The 25,910-nt window shown below is 39.3% G+C and overlaps 1 protein-coding gene across 1 annotated transcript in view; it reads left to right on the top strand.

Annotated features, from left to right (window-relative positions):
• The first annotated feature begins 12,138 nt into the window (after positions 1–12,138).
• LOC125236150 (phospholipid-transporting ATPase ABCA1-like) overlaps positions 12,139–25,910 on the top strand; it is a 58,693-nt gene continuing 44,921 nt past the window's right edge. Inside the window, 13 exon segments of the mRNA XM_048142849.1 lie at positions 12,139–12,263; positions 12,928–13,142; positions 14,384–14,588; positions 15,474–15,614; positions 16,040–16,179; positions 18,646–18,873; positions 20,151–20,395; positions 20,842–21,060; positions 22,102–22,222; positions 22,740–22,930; positions 23,899–24,037; positions 24,703–24,901; positions 25,658–25,859. Coding sequence (XP_047998806.1) covers positions 12,984–13,142; positions 14,384–14,588; positions 15,474–15,614; positions 16,040–16,179; positions 18,646–18,873; positions 20,151–20,395; positions 20,842–21,060; positions 22,102–22,222; positions 22,740–22,930; positions 23,899–24,037; positions 24,703–24,901; positions 25,658–25,859 — 2,189 coding nt within the window. The 5' untranslated portion in view covers positions 12,139–12,263; positions 12,928–12,983.

Genomic DNA, 25,910 nt, shown 5'->3' with positions numbered 1-25,910 from the left:
TGAGATACGGTAAAAAGACTTAAGTATTTTTTATATTCTTAGGTATTCCTTCACCTAACCATATAACCCGGCAACATTCAAATCAAGGGTAAGAGCTCACTCCATCGTAGGCACGTTTATGCCTTTGGCTTTTGTATTTTTTTTTTAATTCTTCCATTGGGATTCAGTTACATTTTTAAAATTCTTAAATTACAAGTCGACCTGACCAACATTTGAACCTGAACAACACTTCATTCATGTAAATGTTTCCCCTTTTGTGGTTTCTAATATCAAAATCCATCAAAATCAATAGTTTTAAGAAATTAAGGAGTTGCTTTGTACCCATTACATATGCACGTCTTTCTTTTAGAAATTTCTTCTCTAAAATGGATATCGTCTTAGACTCGATCATAACACCAGCAGCTCACGACAGCGTGCCCTTGAATATCCTATGGGAACAATACGTGAAATGTTCAGGAGCTACTTACATAGAAGACGATTGTAGACTCCTCTTGAGAAGTGCTGTGAAGAACTCTCTCAGATTCTTGTCTATTCTGGTTGGAAACATGGCTGAAGATCTTCACACTTATTTCTATGAAATTAATGGTAAGAATAAAACGTCATATTCGAGTTTGTCACATACCATGCAGTACCATTTGTTTACTATTTATTTGTTAGCTTGTTGTGTCCCACTGCTGGGCATAGGCCTCCCTCTCTTTCTTCCACGCGTGTCGGTCTAAGGCAATGTTTGGTCCATCTTTTCGAAAGACGATGCTTAATAGCAAATTATCTTGAAGACAAATCAAATTTTTCACAAAGATCGTCATAATTTACCAAATATGGGTAGGTAAATTGAGCACAATAATATTTTTTTACAAATCTCACTGACTTGTATGGTGCAAAAATTCCGCTGACTTGGTTGAGGTCTTGGGGGCTCAGATTCCAAGACCATCGATCTAGAGGTCTTGAGTTCAAGTCTCACTTAAGGCAGTCAATTCCACGTTTAAATCTTCAAGTCTTATATTACTTGTTTTCAGAGCCAGACACCAACCTGCTTCAAATAATGGGATTCACGAAGAAAACCGGTCTTTACATGCTGTATGAAAGGATGACCGATTTTATTGGAGTATTGCTTAACTCCTACTGGGATTATGGTTTCATGAATCAAGTGAGTTTTTCCATATAAAAACAAACGATAATTGTCATGTTTTATATTTCCATTAACATTTTACTTAGGTGTCCTCTCCATATTTTGGATCAACTCATTCTCACCTTCATTCTATTATTATTTTGACCTAAAGCAATTATTTAATGTGTTTTAATGTCTTCGTTCTTGTGTTAGATCTTATTATGCGTAAGCCATCGCGGTCTTTTCCCCCAACTTTCATATCCGATGTTCTCTTTGTGCGTGTATATTCGAATCCTACCGACTGCGCCATATAATATCATATAAACAAATAAAACGATAAAATTTAAAGATAAATTAGACATACCCTACAATTGTGTGGAGCGTGTTCCTTCAATTTATTTGAGTCATCGTCATTAAGCCCTACTTCTGAATAAAAATTGTCCAATATCACTTTCATAGCTTGCAGTAAACAGCTAAATTTCACTGAACAGGTACGGAGAGCTTCACAATCACAGTTCTGGGACTGCGATGCGCTAGTGTCCGCACTTATCCCGCCTCCAGGAAGCGCCATTGATGCAGCCAGCATCAGAAGAGTCCAACCGTACATTTGTCCATCTCTCTTGTACTGGATCTCACTGCCGAGGGGCGATAACACGTTGCTTGATGTTGTGGCGAAACCGGTAGGTGCATTTTTAAAAGAAAACTGTTTTATTGGTGTTCAATTGTTATTTACATTGTAACCTTTTTGTTTTAGCAATACTTCTTCTTCACCGTAAATGCTAGTAATTTGATCAGTAATTTTGGAGACGCTTTCGACAAAGTAAACAATCTGACAACTCTACTAAAGGACATCGCTAGCGAAAATGTCGCCATTGTTTCTGAAGATGATTTTAAACTAAGCACAATGAAAAGCAAATTTGAAGATAACTTTAATTCAATTTTAACTTACTCTGTTAATAAAACAGATGCATCATATAAATTATTTAATGAAATATATACGAAACAATTTGCAGCTACTGCCTATTTAGCTAGAATAGTAGGTATCATAAACAAGCTTCACACTGGTATTGAAAACGTAAAAGTTGATGATATTGCAAAAGACTTGACTGAAGATGACGTAAAAGTATTAGAAAATGATTTGACTACCATACAGAAAATATTTAAAAGAAGGCCAACAGAGGCTGTGGCGTTACATTTTGATTTGATTACGAATGTGTTATGGCAAAATAATGACAACTACACATTAACCGATGGTATAACTGAAATGTGTAATGACTTAAAAAATAATGATACAGAGAAAGATATTTTACTTGACATGCAAAGGACTAAAGTGTTGTTATGTGCTAAGAATTTCCGAGTGGTTTATGATGCAGTTGAAGATACCGTTACAGAAGACTATGACGTCACAAGAGGTAGTTTATATAATTTGCTGGACATTTTGCAACAAGATGTATTAGGTAATTTAACAGATGTAGGGGAATTTCTTAAAAAAAGGTATTTACATTTTGTTTTAGTATGATTAGTCTCCTTTCTTCATTTCAGTGTCTTTTACTTCTTACTTTTCCTCGTCGTTTTCGTAATTTGTTTTCGGTAGGCATACCTAATTATGCAATTTCTCATTGCAGGACTCAAATTATTGACTACTTGAAACACTCAATAAAGTATTCGTACGACCTGGGAATCCCAGTTTATCTCAAATACCTTCATTCCGCTCTCCAGCATCAAGATGTAATCCTTAGTTTCATTTCTGGAGGTAATTGGTGGAGAGATCTCAGAAATATCTACAATGGACAGTACGCTACACGATTTTTTGACAATTTGGAAAGCAGCTTTGATATCGTCGATGACGTTGTCACTAATATTGATAAAATTCATGTAAGTAATAGTTTTCGTATAATTTAAAACATCCGTGTTCATAAGTCTGCAGTAATTTAACTATTGTACCTAATAAGAAATATGTAAGTGATCATTTAGACAATCTTCAATAGGTACATTAAAATTGTTTCTTTTTAGTTTGTCCGCCTCCTTCGAGACATTAACGTGAACAACACAGACGCTCTCTGCCTCCCAAATATTACCCTATCCGACTATATCCCAGACAAAACCGGAATCATTTCCGATCTAAAGAACCAGCTCTGTATGGAAGAAAAAACAGAATTATTCAAGGAACTGCCATTGCTTGTAATTGCATCTCAGGTAATTTATTCATACTTAATCACAATCATTATGATTGTCGTGGCTTCATTACGATCATTACTCCATGTTCAATTAATCATGATACCCAAGGTGTTTTCCTTATTATGAATCTTGTATTTTCAGGGCTATGATATGGACCTTAAACTATCGAAAGAAATCAACTATACGTCCCTAAATTTGGACATAGCGAACTTCGAATCCAAATTTGATTTAGTGAAAAACTGCCCTCAAACTCCTTTACGACCTGATTGGGTCACGGAAGAGAAGTTAGCTCACGTGAGAGTGGTAGCGATGAGCTTGCTGTCTCAGGAGTCTGTAACAAAGATGGCTTTTGGATTCTTGACCAATATTGTTGATGCTGGTACACTGTTCTTGAACAACAGGTTTGCTATACTTATTGTTATCATTAGGTACTTACCTACTTACATCAAATCACTTTACGTGATTTTAATAATGAATAATTTTCTTTAATAATATCTCTTGAGTCTACCTTTGTTGCGCCATCGTTTTTTAACAGTTTTTAAGATTTAAATAACCAAAAAATTTAAAATTATGTGTTGTGTCATAAATTCGCCTAATAGATGTTAATCTGTAAGTTAAGTCATTTGTTCTTTCAGTAAATGTTCCATCTGCTCTCCATTAACGACTTGGTTTAAGCAGTTAAATCTTCAACTATTCAAGAAACAGGAATACGATGGGTTACTCTGTCATTTACATGAAATGAGCATGGAAGACATATACCAGACTTTGAAGAACAACTTCCATTGGGACATGGCACTTAGAGAGGTAAGCATACTTCAGCTTGAAGAACTTTGGAGCAGGTTAATACCTGGAACCAAAGCACTTCAGAGAGCTACCCATGAGCCACATGGAAATGGTCAAGAAGCTCCTAAATAACTGAAGGATCAGGATCGTACGGGGGTAATTGCACAAAAGATCCCAATGGGTCGAAGTGTATCCGTAAGGGCAGCGCAGATTTAAGATAAGATACTTCAACTCAGATTGTCGTGAAGGCTGAGGACTTTTTTTCCTATCAATATCTGTGAAAAACCAAATTCTTGACCTTTAGTTAAGTATAGTATATAGATATAAGCTCCATTTCAAATATGATGACCCGATAGCACTGGAGACGATCATTAGGCTTCAACAATTATTAGGATTAGTAAAAACAATATTAGCATTTTTTTACACGCAATTTCGCTTGCATTTTGCACCGAAGCAGAAGCACAGATCGAAGTGTGCCATATTGAACTGCTCCGAATTAGATAACAAAAGGCAAACATTTTGAGCCCTATTGTTAAGTTTAAAGTACTATGAGGCCGTAATATTGTTACTTAGAATTTAAAGTGTAAGATCACGTATTCCTTTACGAGCAATTTTTCTCCGTCTATTGTTGTTAACCTAAGTATTCATAGTAATTGTCTATAATAATCTTGAATTTTCTTTGCAAACAGCTAATGTCAACTCGGAACTATACTAAATACGAGCTCAACAAGTCGGTGAATGAATTTCTGGAACACGTGGAGCTGCACTTACTCGAAGATTTGTCCAACCATTCTCCTAAACTGTCCGACTGCCTCGCCAAAAACGTCAGCCGCAACGCGTTTGGAAATGCCACCATGTCAGTAGTTATTAGTGATTCCATATTTTACTTTTTTTAATTTATTTATTGAAAGGTAACATACATTTTACATTTTTAAAGTTCCTCGCCAAACTGCTAATGCAGTTTGTTGGCGACAGTGCTCATTCTCTCTGTAGTATGTGTATTTTCTCTGTAGTATTTTTAAAATAAAGGATAAATGCAAAAACATCACAATTCTCGGCTCGAAATTGTGACATTCTGCATTGCAGTCCAGCGTAGCGTAGCTAAGTGGGTCATAGCGGCTGCTCCGGCAATCAGAAGGTCACAGGTTCGAGTTCGGAGGTATGAATATTTCCATTTTTCCTTTAATTTAAAGATAGTACCTATCGCTCGCAAAGTTTTCTGCATAATAATTATAACTTTAGAACTAAACGGGACTTAATCGCGTAAACACTTAAATGTAATTAATTAAACGTCGGGACTAGTATTAATGTAGGTGCTTACGCGATTAAGTCCCGTTTACTTAGTTCTAAAATTATGTCTATATATGTATACATTTAGTACACCTACTTACAAGGTTAAATTTATTATTCTCCACTACCTAGGTTGTCTGGAAGAGATCGCTCTTTAGCGATAAGACCGCCTCTTGTTTTACCTCTTAAGTTGTTGTTTATACTTGCTATGTTGTTTCGTGTATTGAGGTGTGCAATAAAGAGTATTTGTATTGTATTGTATTGTATTGTATTGTATTGTATTGTATTGTATGTATTATTATTAATTATATATGTATCAATATATAATTTAAGTTCTATATGTAATACTTAGTGTTTCCTAATTTGTTCATGTTCCATTCATTACATAGTCAATCCCTTAATGAATCCTAATTATTTGAAATTTCTAAACACAATTCCTGATCCCGTGTGGTGACGGGTTAAGAATTTCACCACCCTCTTTCTTCCCGTGGGTGTCGTAGAAAGCGACTGTGGGATATGGGTTAAATTGTGGCATAAGCGAGAGGCTGGCAACCTGTCACTGCAATGTCACAGTTTCGTTTTCTTTCAACCCCTTATTTGCCAAGAGTGGCACTGAAACTTGAGTAGTTTCATGTGCTCTGCCTACCCCTTTATGGGATACAGGCGTAATTGTGTTTATGTATGTATAATTCCTGTGGTGTGATTCTCGAGACTTTTAAGAATACGAGCACTAAAAACTTCTAAACAAAATTAGAAATAATTATAAATTCAAATTCAGGTTTGCACAAGTATTAGCACAAACATTGAAACTGCTTCGAGCACAGCTGCCTCACATAAAAGAAATAGAAGGAATCAGTGACACACCGTTTATGAAGAAGCTACTGTCGGATGTGGCGCATAATCTGGACGTGATGGCACCTTTGAAGATGTACTTGAACAAAGATCACGAGTTGGTCAAGGAGTTAAAGACTATCTCGAAGGGGCTGGATGTCGATGATATAAAAATAAATTTGCGGACAGTAAGTAGCTCCTCTATTTTTTATAATTATTTTTTTCCTAAATTTTCTTGTATATTAGTATAAAAACATTCCCAATACAAATGGTGCTATTTGCCCGCACTAGTGCGCAAAGTGATTCATTCCTTATCAGGTCGAAAACTTTAGAGGGCCATTTGTACTGAAATACGTTGTACGATACACGTGCGAAAAAGAAATTCGTAACTCGTGTCGATTTAAAACACACGCTTCGGTCGTGCTTTAATATATCGCCACTCGTTTCGAACTTCCTTTTTCCGCACTTGTATCGTAATGCACTATAAATGCTGTTCCTTTAAACCTAAAATTACAGTCAACTGAACAAGAATTAAATATCAAGTTTGATATAAAAAGAAAAGAATAACTAATAGGTAATTAATATTTTTCAGATCAATCAATGCAAGGAATTTAACGATTGTGTGATTCAAAACGGCGATGTTGATATTTGTGATAACATAAATTGTAGTAAGATTATTCAAGTTATCGATAATAATTTAAACAAATCTCTGGTTGAAAAACAGGTGAGTGAATTTTTTGTACAAGATGTACAAGATGAAAATTTTTTACTACATTATGTTGTGTTTATGGTATTTCATTGGCGTTCGATTCAGGACCCATAGACAAGTGGCAAATCGCTAACCATAAGCATCTGTCTATGTCGCACAAATCATGTCTCTACTCCAAGGTTAGCTGGAAGAGATCCCTTATAGGGATAGGATAAGCACGCCTTTGTACCTCTATGTGTATAAAGCTGTTGTACACAATAGAGTGATTGAAAAAAAGAGATATATTCATGACAGTATTGATAAGCTTACGGGCCCTAGCAAGAATAATATTTAAAAAGTAGAATCTAACTCTTCGATCACGATATTCACTATCAACTTTGTCAAGGGACTGACTTAAAACATTTCTTTCAGCTACCAACCCTCCAGTCTGCAGAATTCTGGCGTCTATCCTTCGTCACATCCATAGTAGAACACGTAGAACAACTGGTGGGCCACTTGGCTCGACTCCTCGGAGTAGCCAGTGGCATGGACGTTCAGGCTCTCATGGAGGGAAAATTGTCCGCCATGTTGGATTTCGTTATGCGGTTGATGACTGACGAGATTCTGGATAGTGTTGTGTTCAGGTACATTTTATCGGGCATTTAGACGTAATTTTCTATCGCATGTGTAACGGGGACTGCTCCGAGGAATTGTTCGGATTAATCCCTACCGCTTCTTTCCGTCATCGCCCTACGCGACAACATTTCCATCGTCATCATTTAGATGGCTGGCAGTCCTCAACTGTGCGTTTCTCCAGAAATTTCCTGCCCCGCACAGCTAAACTGTGGAATGAATTGTCGCCTGCGGTATTTCCGGACCGATACGACCTTCAAATCTTCAAGAAAAGAGCGTACACCCATCTTAAAGGCCGGCAACGCACCTCCTACACCTCTGGTGTTTCGGGTGTCCATGGGCGGCGGTGATCGCTTACCATCAGGCGACCTGTCTGCTCGTTTGCCTCCTATCCCATAAAAAAAAAAGAATTCTGGCGTCTTTTATCATCACATCCATAGTGGAGCACGTAGAGCAACTTTTAATCCACTTGCCTCGACTCCTTGGAGTAGTCTCTGGCATGGACGTTCAGACTCTCATGGAGGGAAAGTTGTCCGCCATGATGGATTTCGTTATGCGGTTGATGACTGACGAGATCCTGGATAGTGTTGTGTTCAGGTACATTTTATTGGATATTTGGGTGCAGTTTGGCGAAAAGGATTCACCCTAAAAATTTTAGCTCTTGGAATGAATGCGTCAAATGATATTGACAGATAATTCGATTTTGCCTACGCCAAATCTTAAGATTAGTTGCCAAAGGGGTCCCCCAGGCTCTCATGAGCCGTGGCGAACGCCGGGATAACGCAAGGAGGATGATTTAGATTCTGGTTCCTTTTTCTAAACTACATATAAATTATACTCGACTCGGCGACTGTGGGTTATGGGTTAAATTGTGGCGTAGGCGAGAGGCTGGCAACCTGTCACTGCAATGTCACAGTTTCGTTTTCTTTCAACCCCTTATTTATATGACAAGAGTGGCACTGAAACTTGAGTAGTTTCATGTGCTCTGCCTACCCCTTCATGGGATACCGGCGTGATTGTATGTATGTATGTATATAAATTCCTGCAGTCATTATCGTCTACCTTACATTATCCCGGCTAAAACCCTCGGGTCATGTCGTCCCTTAAGCCGGGGTTACATTAGAGCCACGCTGCGTGGGATTGTATTCAGTTATACGGCCGCTCGGCGACACGCGGGACTCAGATAATGTAACCACGTTCATACAAAATGTATGTAACCGATTATGTTGCGACACTCGGCGTGGCTGTAATGTAACCCCGGCTTTACACCCATACGGTGACAAGATTCGCTGACTATGGATGAGGTCTCGGTCACTCAATTGGCAGAGGTCTGGAATAGTAATCCAAAAGTCGTGAGTTTAAGTCTTGACTGAATCAGTGATTTCTCCACTTTTATATTTAATAATACAATTGTTTTCAGCTTACAAAGTATAATAAAAGAGCTCCAGCCAATCTTGAAAGAGTCCTCTTTGGAAGCAGATGTAACTTTTCTAACCAATGGGTTGAGAGTAATGCAAGACTTCAAAAATAATTTCCTGGAAAAAGAAGAACTTAGAGGTATGCTTGAAATGTTTTATAATTCTGATTCTAGAGTCATATTATATATATAGGCCTCTAAATTATTTGGGGATGCAAGAATTATATTTGTAAGGCAATTTGTTGTGGTGGACTTCTACGTCTAGTCATCGGATAAGTGCGTTTTCACATTATCCGATCCGATATCGGATGTCGGACCACAGAATATATAATAGTACAAGTACAGAAGGCTCACTCCTTTGATGTTCACAAAACGCCGCCATTCTAAATTCTTACCTACATTAACAAACGGATCGCACGCGTGCAGACGACATTGAATTCGATTGCGCCGCGTGAAGGTCGTCGCCACTGAATGGGCCGCGAACTCGCGGCCGCCGGCGTGTACTTGTAGCGCGGCGAAAGGATCGCGGAGTGAGCCGCCCCTGGTCGGACCGATATCCCATATATTACAGGCGCCATCTTGGATTTTTTCTATTGAAATCCTTCCGACATCCGATGTCGGATCGGATAATGTGAAAACAGCCTAAGTCTCGATAGCTCAGTTATCAGCGATTAAAATGATCCATTGAAATCGTACATTCACCCTTGCATCAAATGAGGTACTTCTAATTGGTGTTTCATATTGTTGTATATGCAATAGTGATGCGGCATCTCAGTTTTCCACCTCGAAAGCCAATGGGGTCATTATTAAATACACGAAAAACCTTAAAAAATTTCAGCATTTATGATTTTTTTCAACAAAGTACCCATGGTACGGCAAAAGTCACTATACACAATTTAAAGTAGACAAAATTTTTAATTAAATGAGACTAACTTGGTCTTGGTACGCCAAATAGTTTCGAAGATTCGGCTTCTCAAAGGTTCGCAATATGAAGTAGGGTTAGTTAGTGAAATAAGCATAGTTAACGATAAATGAACAAGACTGGACCTTCGAATCCACAGCACTACTTTAGGAGAAAGCTTACCGAGGTAGTACATCTCTGTCAACTGATCAGGAAGGTCAAAATCGTCATCTGATGGTGGATCATCAACGAGTGGTTTATCAACATTGGTGCACACCAGACCTGGTACATTACCGCAAAATTGTCCACTGCAGTAGGTGCAAACAGTTGAGCTGTTGACACTTACTTTCTCGCAACCACAACTGTTGGTACAACCTTCTTTGTAAGTACAGAAAAATGTGCATTTTAAGCAGAACCTGAGGAGTTGGTGGTTCCAGCTTCGGTTGAGAAATGATGCCTTGTGGACTCCGTAAGAATTCATCTTCAGTATGGATTAAAAAAGATTATGCACCTCCGAACAGCTCCAACTACTTTTCCCTTTTGTCGAAATTGTGCAAAACTTTGAATGGCCGTATCTTAGTAAATATATGGCTTACCTAGATAAAATTATTGGGTTGGTAAGGAAGTAATGAGCGAATCATAACCAATATTGTAATTTTTATTTAATTTATTATTTTAATCATTTATCAAAAATATAACGGCCTTCGTTATCTACTACTTGTCTCCATCGTTCTGGTAAAGAATGAATAGCATCGGCGAAGAAGTTCTTAGGTTTAGATTCAAAAAACTCAGCTATGTACTGTCGTAGATGGGCTTGATCATCGAACTTTTTTTCATTCAAGGCATTGCTTAGCGATCTGTACAATGCGTAATCCGTAGGTGCCAAGTCTGGAGAGTACGGTGGATGAGGTATCACTTTCCAACCTAGCTCCAATAGCTTTAGCCGAGTCACTTTTGCAATGTGTGGGCGAGCATTGTCGTGTAAGAAAAAAACTGTAGCATGCTGTGGACGATTCTGACAGATTTTTTGGTTTAAATTTTCAAGCTGATTACAGTATACTGATGAGGTAACAGTCATTCCACTTGGTAGGAGTTCCCAGTGAATAATACCATGAATATCCCACCAAACGGACAGCATAACTTTTTTCGGGTGAGGCTCTGTTTTTGGTGCCTCTATTCCTTTTTCGTTTGGAGCTAGCCACTGACGTTTGCGTGTGTGATTTATATATAAGACCCATTTTTCATCTCCAGTGATAAGATGGTCCAACCAGTTGAATGTGCGGCGAAAATATAGAAGTTGTATGCAGATATCGGCACGGCGGTTTAGTTGATCTCTATCAAGTTCGTGCGGTATCCAAACACTGTATTTGTAGTTTTTTCCCAACTCGTGTAAATGTGTTTCTATGGTGACATGAGAGCAGCCTAACTCGGTAGCAAGAGTACGACTCGTTAGCCTCGGATCTCCTTCAATTAAGGTTTTTAATTTGGCTACATCAATCTTCACCGGTCGACCAGACTTAGGTTGATCTGATAATGAAAAGTCGCCACTACGAAACCGCTGGAACCATCGTTTCGCCGTGGCCTCATACACAACTTCAGGAGCAACACGCCGACATATATTACGAACTGCTTCGGTGGCTGAATGGCCAGACTGAAATTCATATCGTAAGCAATGCCTTACATGCACTTTTAATTCGTCCATTTTCTTCCTTATATTAGTTCGGCGACAGCTAGTGAATGACTGACGAGAAACTGTGCGACTCGCCCTTTATATACTTTCGACCATAGAAGATTCTAGAACTCTCTCAATAATTTTATGTGGAATTCAATCGATCGCTCATTACTTTATTACCAACCCAATATATTCATAATAACGATAATTTAGTAGACAACAAATTGTTCATAGCCACTTTTGTTGTTAAAAAGGTTCTTGGTGGTAAAATTTAACAAAGTCAGAAAAAGTCATAAAATTTTACGGATTTTCATGAATTTAATTATGACCCCATGGGCTTTCGAGGTGGAAAACTTGGATTTGACATCACTATTTCATCTCTAAGAATATATAATACAAATTAGAACTACCTCATTTGATGCAAGGCGACACCCCTTAATTGATACGATTTCAATGGATCAAAAGTTCGAGTTCTGTGAAGGACAGTGAGGTTTAGCACTTTTTTTTGACACCTTAATATTATAGAAGGTAGTATGCATTTAATAAGTTATTGACAGCTATTAGGTATGCACAGTATCATTTAGAATGTTTCCTAATTTCTACAAAACCAAACATTTCAATTCGTTTTCAGTGGAAGTATCCGAGCTGTTTTCTTCGCCGGACCGCGTGGAGTCTGCCCTCAGCGCTCTCGGCATCAACAACACCAATTTCTGGTCCATCGCAGCACCCAGAGTCCACGCTGGATACATCAATCTAAAGCCGGTATTGTTTTTATAAATTTAATTGATCTCTTCGATTGAAGGAAGCGATTTACAACAAAATGCCCTAATAAGACCTGTCGTGTATGGGTCAGAGTGTTAGACCCAAAAGCTGACGGATGAAGAGTGTTTGCATTTGGTTTGCATGAAGCAGAGATGAGAATATTAAATGGATGATGGATGTGTGATGTGGATGTTACAAAAAAACCTACCTATTTTGTTTTAATTTTTGAGTTTTGTAATCATTTTAAAATATAGGAGTAATTATTTGCTCACTTGAAAAAAATAATGAATATGAAAAAAGAGATAATGGGAAAGGCAAACCGCGAAAAAGATTAAAAGACTGTATGAGAGATTGCTAATTAAAATCGCTGTCAATAGAAATTGTCAACAATGTAAACAAACCATTCTATAAAATATCAATATTCTAGCACAATTTTATTATTTTAAAAGTTGAGGATCATAATGTGATATGAATTGATTAAATAACACATGGATTTATCCAGTATCTGATGAGTTATAATGTAAATTAAAGACATTTTGATTACAAGGTTTGTTTACATTGTTCACAAATTCTATTGACGGCGACTTACACGTGTTGGAATCTGTTAAGACGCATCTTTAGATATGGTATACGTTAACATCACAATAAAACTCCGTTCTTTCAGATCATCACCCCAAAATCCGACTACCAAATCTCCAACTTCGTTGCCAATCGGAGTCCATGTCACAAGCCATCGTGCCAGCCAACGTGGACGTGGTGACTTTAGACGACGTCTATGGAGCTATTATAGAACAGTTTTGTAATATAGAAGATGAGCAGGCGAAGCAGATCGTGCCTGCTTTGATGGAGAGCGTCAACTTTAGTTACGTTTTGGATAAGGTTCGTAGGAGTTCTCTTGAGTTTTTTTTTTTTCAAGATATCACTTAAATCTTAACTTTGTTGTAATTTTTCTTTGTTTATAACGAAATAAAAAAAAATCGACACGAGTACGACTTCCATTTTCGCACGTGTATCGGACGACGTTTTTCAGTACAGATGGACCTCCGAAGTTTCGACCTGCCATATTGGCTTCGTGCGAAGTGCATGGAGGGGGTAAGCAAAGCGATTGCAGTGCTTGCGGTGGTCAAAATCGACACTGATTGTGGTTGTCATCTATCAAAACTCATAAAATATAATACAATGTGTAATGTTTGATATGGGGCATCAATGTTGTTTCGTTGTTAATTTTAAAAATAATGGCATAAATAGTCGTTGCACGTTCTATGCGTTTCTTAGAGCACACTGGAAATTGGATCAAAGAACTAAATGGATAGCTACGGTGAAAAGAAAACGTAAGTGACATGTCAAAACAAAACATTATAATAAATTATATTTAAGCTTTGTTTACCTAATACTGTTCAATACGCTGTTAGTATTTTTCCTACCGTAAAACATTATGCTTAAAGATTCAGGCCTAGCCTGGGAATAGGCCCGTGTCGGATATTTCTGCGGCCGCGGACATGACTAGGTACTTACGTTTAGATTTGTTTTAAATATGGCATTAACGGGACGTTAGGTTTAGCGAATACCATATCACTAGCTCGAAGAACTTGTACCATTACTCCTATGTTCTTCAAGATTCCTTATATGCCCTGCCAGCACCAATTTATTGACTCTTTCTGTAGTCTGGGGTTGGAAGTTTATACCGTGAGTAATGCTTTGGAAACTGATTTTTGGTATTATATCCATGTCTTTATAATCTATCTACCTAAATTACACTTGAAATAGTAGCTCTTGTTATTCGATTTATTTAAAATTAACGAAAAATCGTTAAAATGTAATGTTTGTTTACATGTCATTTTTTGACATTTTCCACTTCAAGTTTACATGGGTAGTGGGCGTAATGGTCGTGCACGTAGCCAATAATGAACCACTTCTCGTACTAGTGCGTAAAAAAATCACCATCTATTCTGTACTGAAAAATATGTTTTAATCTTGTCTTATTATTTTTGAATCTTTTTTGATGGAGTAGAAATGTATCTCCCCCTTCCCTCTCTATTGAGAAGATGAAACTTGGCCCTACTCACTCCAGCATTTCCCCTCTTTGCCGTTTGTATGAAAGCCTGACGTTCCCTCCACAGATATCATCAGTCCTCCTCGTCCAACTCTACTCAGCAGCAAACCTAACTAGCGAAGAGGGCGCCACAGTCCTGGAAAGCTATCCTCAGATGGCGTCCCTCCTGCCTATAATCCAGGACAATGTGGGCAACCTAAGTGACGTGCTGGCCAACGAACCCATCTTCCAGAAGCTTGCTGATTTCACGTCGGTTGGCAATCTGTTTTCTTGTGAGTAAAAGTGTAAAAATAAGCTTGGACAAATCTTAGGGTTCTGTTTTTCTGTGCTAAGGTACGGAATATTAAAAATGTAAGGTGACCCGGTAAGCAGTCACTTAGATTGCTGTAGCCAATGATGATGTTTATAGATAGAAATCATAGGCACACCTTCGGACAAAGGCGATCAAATATTATATGAAAGAGGCGTGTTCCTGCGCACACAGTCTAAGCTCGTGTAGGTAAACGGCTGAACGCGTACACATGCTTGTATAAGTGAGATATGAGCGGTTGCGTTTCTGACCGGCGGTAACTCTGAGGTAACCGAGAGCGGGTGGGCGACACTTTCAGCGGGGAGCGGGAGTGGCTGCACTGTACGATTGTACGTGTTCATCACTATCATCAGTATCAGCCACTACCACTACTGAGCATAATCCTCTCTTCTAGTACCGATCACTACTTGTCTCGGCACTGCGCTATTTCATCCAGTTGTGACCCGCAATTTTCCGGATGTCGTCCAACCAGCGAACCAACACGAACGATGTGTTAGGATCGGCAATGTAACACCGCATTTAACACCTCTGGAGTTACACAGGCTTTGAGGCTACAATGACTGCTTACCGGGTCACCTTACATTTTTAAATTCCGTACCTCAACACAGAAAAACAGAACCCTAAGATTTGTCCAAGCTTATTTTTACGTCTACCATTGTTGGACAATTGGACAATGGACATGTTTCGTTAAAGATGCACCTCGGGAGCGATATATGTCCAGCAATCTTCGCTAAGCCGTCTCCATATCCTATGGACGCATGCAACTCCAGCGGCACTTCATGACCGTTGAACTCTAAACTTATTCTGTGTTTATTTTAAAGGTTTTATTTATTTTTTATTTTTGCAGCATCAAGTTTCCTAGCATCGGCCGGTAATATGTTGTGCGGAGCGCCTATGCGGTCGGTGGACAATCGCTTCTATAAAGCCATTGTCGAGACCACTGACTTCTCTAAGGAGCCTGACCCTATGCAGTTGGAAGTGTTGCCAAGTGAGTTTACAAATCATTGTTATCAGCTGTTGATAGTAGATCATTGTATAATGACAGTGTATTTTATAAGGTACAGCGGGGCTAATCTGGACTGGGGGGCAATTGTAATTAATCCCTTTTTTTTACACTATGATGTTGAATGATGTTCTAATGTATCCACTTAACACACTTACCATATATAATCGGTGGACAGTGGACACTCTATTTAATAATGCAAACATTGTAAAGCATGGAAAAAATGGACCAGTTACATTTGCCCCCCAGTCGAGATTTGCCCCGATGTACCCCCGTGGGTGAAGTCGACTGCAGGAAATAAAAAGCAAGCATGTGTCCTAATTTCTGATTTAAGTTTTAGAAATTCTTTTCATTAAGTTACCTTAATAAATACTGTTACTTCAAAATATCAATTTAAATTTATTTTTCAGCCGATTTCTGCCGCTCTATTTACAAAGAAATATTAGGCATGTATGGCGGCAAAATTGTATGGAGTTATATAAAGCCAATCATCATGGGAAAGATACTTTATACTCCTGTGAATCCTATGGTCGAGAAAATTATTTACCAGGTAAGATTACTATTTGACTGGCAAGGATTACTAATTGACACCGGTCGTCGAAAGTCATCGAATGTCAGTGATGTAAACAAGAAGTAAATATTTTAAATTTTCTAACGGCTTCTGTAGATACACTATGTACTACATACCTATGTAAAATGTATAGTACGACTGTTTGTGTTCTAAATAAATTAAAAATAACCTAACCACAAAATTAAAATTAAAAAAAAACGCCCAACCGCGACATAGTGGACCGATTTTCATGAAACATGGCTAAGAACACTCCCGACTAACTCAGCGTTCAAACAAAAAAAACTAAATCGAAATCGGTTCATCCGTTCGGGAGCTACGATGCCACAGACAGACACACACAGAGAGACAGACAAACAGACAGACAGACAGACACGTCAAACTTATAACACCCCGTCGTTTTTGCGTCGGGGGTTAAAAAAAATGTTACATAGGTAATTTAATATTTTTTAGAAATGTAACCTGTAACACCCTAAGTGCGTTTTCACATTATCCGATCCGATATCGGATGTCGGAAGGATTTCTATAGAAAAAATCTAAGATGGCGCCTGTAATGTATGGGATATCGGTCCGACATCCGATATCGGATCGGATAATGTGAAAACGCACTAAGGCTGATGACTCTGTAGAACAAACCGAATCTAAATTTACATGACTTATGATACGAATGTAAATCGAAAATAACCTTGCCATTATAACATTTTAACTGTTAACTCTTTGCACGCCAAAAACACCTAAACATGTTTGTCGAGTCTCCCTAAGCCACTGGTCCCACCGCGAGCTAGTAAGCTATGAGCTATCGGCTATAAAACGAACATAAGATAAGCACTCCCGTGCAAATAAAAGAGACACGGCGATTTTGATAACTCACCGCTGGGCGAGTAACTATAAACATCGCCGTGTCTTTTTTATTTACACGGGAATGCTTATATTTTGTTCGTTTTTATAGCCAATAGCTCATAGCTTACTAGCTCGCGGTGGGACCAGTGCCTATGGACTAAGAGTCCAGAGCCCCCAGACCGTCCTCATTTTCTCAAGGATGAAACTTCGGGATAATGTAGAGTTCGTATTCTGTTACTTACCCTAATTTCTCAAGCTGCGGCCGGCGCAAACGGTCCGGAAATGATCATTATCAAATCCTTGCAGTCTTTTCTAACACATACATACATACATACAATCACGCCTGTATCCCATAAAGGGGTAGGCAGAACACATGAAACTACTAAAGCTTCAGTGTCATTCTTGGCAAATAAGGGGTTGAAAGAAAACGAAACTGTGACATTGCAGTGACAGGTTGCCAGCCTCTCGCCTACGCCACAATTTAACCTATATCCCATAGCATATATTTCTAACACATATATAAAAATCAGCTTTGAGAATTTAAGGAAAGTTAGTGTCTTTCAAAAAAAACCTTATAGCAAAAAAATGGCCGACGGGCAGAACTAGGTATATAATACATGCAGACATTAAACGTCGATACAGTAGTAGTAGTAATTACGCGCGACTTTCGTTCCGGAGGTCGCGAGTTCGAACCCCGGCTCGCACCAATGAGTTTTTCGGAACTTATGTGCGAAATGTCATTTGATATTTGCCATTCGCTTTTCAGTGAAGGAAAACATCGTGAGGAAACCGGACTAATTCCAGTAAGGTCTAGTTTACCCTTCGGGTTGGAAGGTCAGATGGCAGTCGCTTTCGTAAAAACTAGTGCCTACGCGAAATCTTGGGATAAGTTGTCAAAGCGGACCCCAGGCTCCCACGAGCAGTGGCAAATGCCGGGATAACGCAAGGAGGATGATGATTAAACGTCGATACAAACTCTACATTATCCCAAAGTTTAATCCCCGAGAAAATGAGGAAAATCTGGCGGCTCTGGTTCTTATTCCACTACAAGTGTTATAGCCGTCGATGTCACCTATCGTCACTACTTTAATAGTACATTACATCAGAGGCCGGGAAAATGAGGATTTCCGGCCAAGTGGGTATATACCGATAGGGATACGAGGCCGGGAATCCGTTTTCACGCCGAGGCATGTATAGTGCTTTTCTCAAACATACAATGAAATAAATAAAAAATGCTCTAAAGGACAATATTTTATAAAAAAAAGTTACTTTGCAGGCCTAGGCCTGAAAAATAATATGAAATCCCTTTACAGTCCTCTCGAGTTGTTGCGCCCAAAAAGCGATACTTCCCAGCCCATTTTAAGGAACGTAAAGACAATATTTCATTGCATGTTTGAGAAAAAAAAACTTGTATCTTCGTCTCTCAATGAAAAGAAAATTGTATTACCTAGTAAGTATGTATGATGTATATAGACTAATACTACGTTTTTACTTTGAGGATCAGCGTGAGATACGACATTTTGTCAATGTAGTGACGACATTTCGCTTGCGCCTTTCCATTTAAGTGATGTTTTATGGTGTCTAAGTTAATTTCCATTGTGATTTCAGGCAAACTCGACGTACGCTCACATGCAAAAGCTAGTTGACTTGGTCCACTCATTCGCCAGCGCGTTTACTTCCATCGACAAATTATCCCAACACAGAGACGGCATCACAGTCTTAAGGCGACTTATAGCTTCACCAGCGTTTGGCCAGTTAAGGAAGAATCTTATAGGAGAATCACCAGTTCCTGATGTGGATGTAGACGGACTTTTTGATGAATTTGGGGATTTGAAGGTAAATTAAAACATCAACAGGATAAATTATTGAATCGACTGATTTGTATACGTCTTATGGATATTCATAGCATCGCCAGCGTTTGGCCAGCTGAGGAAGAATCTTATTGGAGAATCACCAGTTCATTTGAAGGTAAATTAAAACATCAACAGGCTAGTTTATCCAATTTTCTGATTTTTATAAGTCTTAAGGCGACTCATAGTATAACCAGCGTTTGGCCAGTTAAGGAAGAATCTTATAGGAGAATCACCAGTTCCTGATGTGGATGTAGACGGACTTTTTGATGAATTTGGGGATTTGAAGGTAAATATATATTAAATTAAGATATCCTGTAGGTAGGACGACCGACTAGCACTACTTAACACGTGCATATAAATAATAAATAAATATTATAGGACATTCTTACACAGATTGACTGAGGCCCACGGTAAGCTCAAGAAGGCTTGTGTTGTAGGTACTCAGACAACGATATATATGTATAATATATAAATACTTATATACATAGAAAACATCCATGACTCAGGAACAAATATCTGTGCTCATCACACAAATAAATGCCCTTACCGGGATTCGAACCCGGGACCGCGGCGTAGCAGGCAGGGTCACTACCGACTGCGCCATACCGGTAGTATAGGCTGAGCTATTAAGATTTTATTTATTTATTTATTATGGACTGATCGGCGATTGACTCTAGTCAGAACTAATGGAAAGTGAAGACAGAGTAAGATGGAGCTCACCGATTCAGTAATAGCGTATTCACTCTTGCTTTAAAGATACCGAGGTTTTTTTTTCTGGGAACACCGATGTCCACTTATATGTTTATTTATTTATTTTTATTTATTTATAAGGTACAGGCAAACATTAACAAAGTTTTGTGCTTATCCTAAAAATATGTACATTTAACAATAACAAATGCAGGTACCACAGGTAAGAAATTTACAGGTCAGGCTGCTCTGGTCCTACACTAGGCTCAGCCTGTCTCGTAGGTAGCCAGACTCCAATGAGTTAATGTATAGCTAGATCTGACCCTAATATCGGTCAGTCACTACATTCAGGTAGAATCAAACTTTCTTTTTCTTCAGTGGGCAATATACGTACTTTTTCGAACGCGTTTTCAAATCGGTTGGATCGTCGATGACTATGCGCAGCGGTTTTAAAGTACGCGTACGCGCCGGTGACAAAATCGCTCGTATGTCTATCAACCGCTTTACTCATCCGATTTATTACTATCACCTCGTTTCTGTTACAAATAACCAATCAAAACATTTTCCCCTCAGAATGTAGGCAGCATGCTCCGCAAAGGCTCAGACTTGCTCCATTGTATCAACATGGACCGCTTCCGACCTGTGCCCGACGAGCAAGAGCTCACCCACGAGGCGGTCAGGCTGACCAGGGTCAACGAATTCTCCGCCGGCGTTGTGTTCATGAATGTGGGCGAGGAGGCCGGCAGGCCAGTCAATGTGGAATACAAGATCCGGATGGATATAGAGAGTGTTCCTACTACTACGAGGTTACGGAACCAGTAAGTACCTTTAGATTGATTACGGAGTTGATTGTTAATGACCTTCTGGGTTATGAGGACTGAAGAGTTCTCCGCTGGTTGCTCGTGTTTATGAATATGAACGAGGAGGCCGGGAGACCGGTCAATCTGGAGTACAAGATCCGGATGGATATAGAAAGTGTGCGGACTACCTACTACAAGGATAAGAAAGCACAAGCAGTAAGTACATTTAGGTTGATTACGAAGTGACTCTTTAGATTGTGTAATGAGTAGGTAATGACTGTCTGGATTATGAGGATTGAAAAGTTCACCGCTCAACTCTTAGCCAAATAAACTAGTATTTAATAAACAGAAACGTCTTACGTAAATCTCACAATCCAGATGATGCAGGTTCAGGTCTCGCCATAGCGTATTATTGTTAACCAAATTGATTCGGTAATATTTGAATTCAATTCATCTTTCTCTAGATTCTGGACTCCCGGCCCCGAAGACAGTTTCCTCGAGAACATGCGGTACTTCCGCGGCTTCGTCCAGATCCAGGACTTGATCGACAGCTCCATCATCAAGCTGGCCGCCAACACTTCTAGAAGCTCCCAGAGGGTTCAGAAGCGCGACGTTGCTGCTGCACCGGAGAAGTGGGCGGTGTATACGCAGCAGACGCCATACCCGTGTTATAGGAAGGACTAGTAAGTACAGAGTAAATTTTGGATTGTTGATTGGATAGAGAAGGAAATGAGCAATGTCTGTGCAATTTCCGTTAAGTTTGTACATTTGGATCACGTCTCCGATTTTGATAAAAATTGGTAGACTGATAGAGTCCATGATGCTGAGCAAGATCCACTAGGTTTCCCAAAATGTCCTAGGTTCATTGTATGAAACTTTCCTTTTTTGTTACCGAAAATGTGTAGAAATCTGGTAACAATCAATCATCAAAACCGGAGACGTCGGTCCAAATGTACAAACTTTTCGGGAATTGGACGTCTAAAGACCCACCGAATAGGTACCAGTTTTTGTAGGTAGTATTTTGTTCGTGTTGGTGTGGTGAAAAATTTTGTGTTTCACTCGGTGGCAAAGTTTGTTTAACCTTCGTGCCTTGAAACCCTCGCAACGCTCAAGATTCCACTTTTTCTTCTTCTCTAGCTCTTTCGCTTGCTCGGGTATCAATATTGGCACGTGCGGTTAAACAACTACTTTGCCCCCTTGTAAAAAAAATAACTATTGTTACATTTCGCGACACTAAAGTCGAACGACGATGCTGGGCCAGGTCGCCCGCAACGTGTCGGCGAAAGATGCAACGGTACAGGAGAACAATTTGAATTTTGAGCGAGAGAACGTACAAGTATTAGATGAAATTGTGTAAAATAAGTTTTACTTATTGGAATAAAGCAATTTAAGTGTTATTCAGGTTTTTACTAACATAATCCTACATCATTTGGGATAACTTCTACTACGCATTAATATTGGCATATAGGCAAAAGAATGTAGAATGAAGGTTGATGGATGGAGAGGGAGGGGTAAACCCAAACAACGATAGATGGATTGTGTGAAAGAGGATATGAGAAAGAAAGATGTAAGTATTGAGATGACGAAAGATGGAGGAGAATGGAAGAGGAAGACGTGTTGTACCGACCCCACATAACGTGGGATAAGGGTAGGAGAAAGAAGAAGATTAATATTGACGCTAACCCCCTTCATCGTGGAATTTCACATTGAATATCTTCTTCTAGCTTCCAGTCATCGCTGTACGAGTCTCAGGCGTTGGTCGTGGCGTTCTTCTTCTCATTGCTCTTCACTGTAGCATCTGCTGTACGCTTCATAGTCTCTGACAAGGAATCTGGAAATACCATGGTGAGTTATTTCAGCTTTTGTCGCAATTTTGCCAAAGTTTGAGATTTCAGTTCATAGTGCTCCTCTAGTATATATTCTGTCCGTTTTTGACCTTCAAGTTAGTCTCGCTTGTAAGTAATATCTTCGTAAGAGAATATTGTTTTTTTTTTCAACCTACCTAGTTAAATACGCCATTTTTTTAAATATATATATATTATTGCCCGTGTGGTGACGGGTTAAGAATTTCACCACTCCCTTTCTTCCCGTGGGTGTCGTAGAAGGCGACTGTGGGATATGGGTTGAATTGTGGCGTAGGCGAGAGGCTGGCAACCTGTCACTGCAATGTCACAGTTTCGTTTTCTTTCAACCCCTTATTTGCCAAGAGTGGCACTGAAACTTGAGTAGTTTCATGTGCTCTGCCTACCCCTTCATGGTATACAGGCGTGATTGTATGTATGTATGTAGATATATATTATGTTTAACTGCTCGTCCTAATATTTATCGATACCCAAGCAGCTGAAAGATAATAATTTCACAGCTTATGTCGGTAATGGGCGTAAACCTGAGCTACCACACGCTGTCCTGGTGGTTGGCGTCGCTCGCAGAGCTCGCGGTGACCGCGGTGTGCGTCACGCTCGCGCTGGCGGCCGGCGGCGTGCTGCCGCGCACTGACGTCACGCTGCTCTTCACGCTGCTGCTTATCTACGGCTACTCTGTGCTTATGTTCTGGTAAGTATTAGTTAGCCTTTGATAGTAGCTTTCGATATACGGCATCGTAGTGTTGGAACAATATACCACCAACCTGAAACTTGTCATATACGGCTACTCTGTGCTTATGTTCTGGTAAGTATCCCATCAGAAACATAACAAGGATTTTAAACGCAATTTATCTACCTACTACAAGAGAGGTCATGTTAGCTTTTAGTGGTAGCTTTCGATATGCGACAACGGAGTGTTGGAACAATATACCACCAACCTGAAACTTGTCATATAGAGGTACGGCTACTCTGTGCTGATGCTCTGGTAAGTATCCCATCGGAAACATAACAAGGATTTTAAACGCAATTTATCTACCTACTACAATAGAGGTTATGTTAGCTTTTAGTGGTAGCTTTCGATATGCGACAACGGAGTACTGGAACAATATACCTTCACCAACCTGAAACTTGTTATATACGGCTACTCTGTGCTTATGTTCTGGTACGTATCCCATCAGAAACATCACATGTAGAAGGATACAAGCCTCGAAATGCAATTTATCTAGGTACCTACTACAAAAGAGATTAACTTAGGTTTTTAATCGGCAAAGAAGTGTTGGAACAATGTACCTGAAACTTGTTATCCATGGCTGTGCTTGTGTTCTGGGAGGTATTACAGTCAGGCCAAGGTTCAAAATTGATGTCAACTAATCTCGGACTGACTCTATGAATATACAAATTTTAAAAGTGTTAAGTAGAGGTAATGATGTACTTACTATACATGCTTAATAGTGCGAAAACATAATACGTTTGTTTTTGGTGGTAACTTCCGATATGCTGCAACGTAGTGTTGGAACAATCTACCGCCACCAACCAACCTAAAAATACGAGAAAGGTCGAGAAGGGAATTATATTAATAGAAATATTTTGCCCGCAGCAGGAGAATCTTTAGATACTCGTATTTGTAAAAAAACAATGTTCTACATATATCTCTTTCAGTTACGTGATGTCAAAACTGTTCTCAACGGCCAGCTCGGCGGCAGTGACGGCAGCTCTGGCGTACCTCGTCACTTTCATGCCCTACGTGCTCATACTGTCTCTAGAAGCACTATTATCTCTCACCTCCAGGTTATGTGCTGTAAGTTTCTTTTCATAAAGCTGTTCTCAACAGTAAGTTTATTATACACTAGCTTCTTCCCGCGGCTTCGCTCGCGTTAAAAAGAGACAAAAAGTAGCCTATGTCACTCTCCATTCCTTCAACTATCTCCACTTAAAAAATTTCTCCTCCGTTTTGCCGTGAAAGACGGATAAACAAACGTCTGTTTATACTACTATGTACTAATATTATAAATGGGAAAGTGTGTGTGTCTACACACACTTTCCCATTTATAATATTAGTATGGATGTACCTCAAAAACTTATAGTTGCTAACTGCCAAGAGGCAAAGGGAGATAATATAAATCCTTCGCTGTCCTTTTCAGCAGCTACTCCGAAGTAACCTAAATGTACAAGTCGCAGGACATCAAAAATGTACCTAGAATTTATCCACTAAGATAGTTATTTTTCATAGATAATTTGAAGTTAAAACTCTCTGTAAGCAATACATCAAAACTGTACCTAGCGTAAACTTTACTTAGATAGTTCTACCCACTTAGATTATGTAAGGGAGTCCCCTCTGCCAACAAACTGTCCTGCAGTTTGACAGAAGATTTAATATTGTTAAAAAGGGTTTATTTTGAGATTTAAAAAAAAAAATTTATGTATATATTATTCTTATCTACTTACCCATTCATTTGTTTCCAGTGCCTCTCGATGTCGACAGCGTTTTCATACTCCCTGCTCTTCATAGCACGTTTAGAAGCCATCGGGGTCGGCGCACACTGGTCTGATCTCTGGGCGACCCAACCTGGCGATGGCATGAGCATTGGTCTGGCTGCTGTCATGATGCTGGTGGATGGACTGCTTTATTTGGCCATTGGATGGCTGATTGACAGATACTTTGGTAAGTAGCTGTTTGCCTCTGCTTTCTCCGAGCGTTTCACATTAGCGCTTTACGAAACCGTTGTCAGAACTCTTGGTGTTTACAACTGCGCTATGGCATAAGCAGTGCACTGGCAGCTATAATGATGTTCGTAGATGGTCTGTTGTATTGGTAAGACATTTTTATAATATCCCTTCATAGTATTTTAGAAACTGATATATGACTTCTGGTCTTCGGAACTTGGAGAAAGTACAGGCATTGGACTACTTGATGCTGTCATGATGTTGATAGATGAAAAATTCTAAATGTTTATCAATAAATAAATATCATATGAAATGTAATTAATCTTTCATCATCATCATCCTCCTTGCGTTATCCCGGCATTTGCCGTGGCTCATGGGAGCCTGGGGTCCGCTGTGACAACTGATCCCAAGATTTGACGTAGGCACTAGTTTGCCACTGTCATCGCTGTCCTACGAACCAAAAGGGTAACTTATTGGGATTAGTCCGGTTTCTTCACGATGTTTTCCTTCACCGAAAAGCGACTGGCAAATATCAAATAATATTTTGCACATAAGTTCCGAAAAACTCATCGGTATGAGCCGGGGTTAGAACCCGCGACCTCTGGATTGAAAGTCGCACGCTCTTACCGCTAGGCCATCAGCGCTTTCTTTCAGCGCGAATCCTATACCTTTATTTGCTAGAATATGGTAACTTATGGCTAAGTTTTCCATGCATATGCAAGCTGATATAGTTATTAACTTCAACAATTTACAGGTCTAAAGACCCTCAGCAGTAGCATCACCTACACGACCACGAGCAGTGAGAAGGCCGGCGTAAGCATCGTCAATGTGACTAAGATATACGGCGAACGCTCGCGAAGACCGAAAGTAGCGCTCGACAATGTGTCTATAGAACTACATAAAGGACAAGTCACTACGTTGTTAGGACATAATGGTGCTGGCAAGACTACTCTTACGTAAGTTATACTAATTTAAAATTACCTACAATAGATTAAGCAGCGAATAAG

The sequence above is a fragment of the Leguminivora glycinivorella genome, chromosome 18 (assembly GCF_023078275.1).
Source record: "Leguminivora glycinivorella isolate SPB_JAAS2020 chromosome 18, LegGlyc_1.1, whole genome shotgun sequence".
NCBI lineage: Eukaryota > Metazoa > Arthropoda > Insecta > Lepidoptera > Tortricidae > Leguminivora > Leguminivora glycinivorella.
Note: the sequence above shows the minus strand (reverse complement) of the source record. Positions and strands in the feature narration are given on the sequence as shown.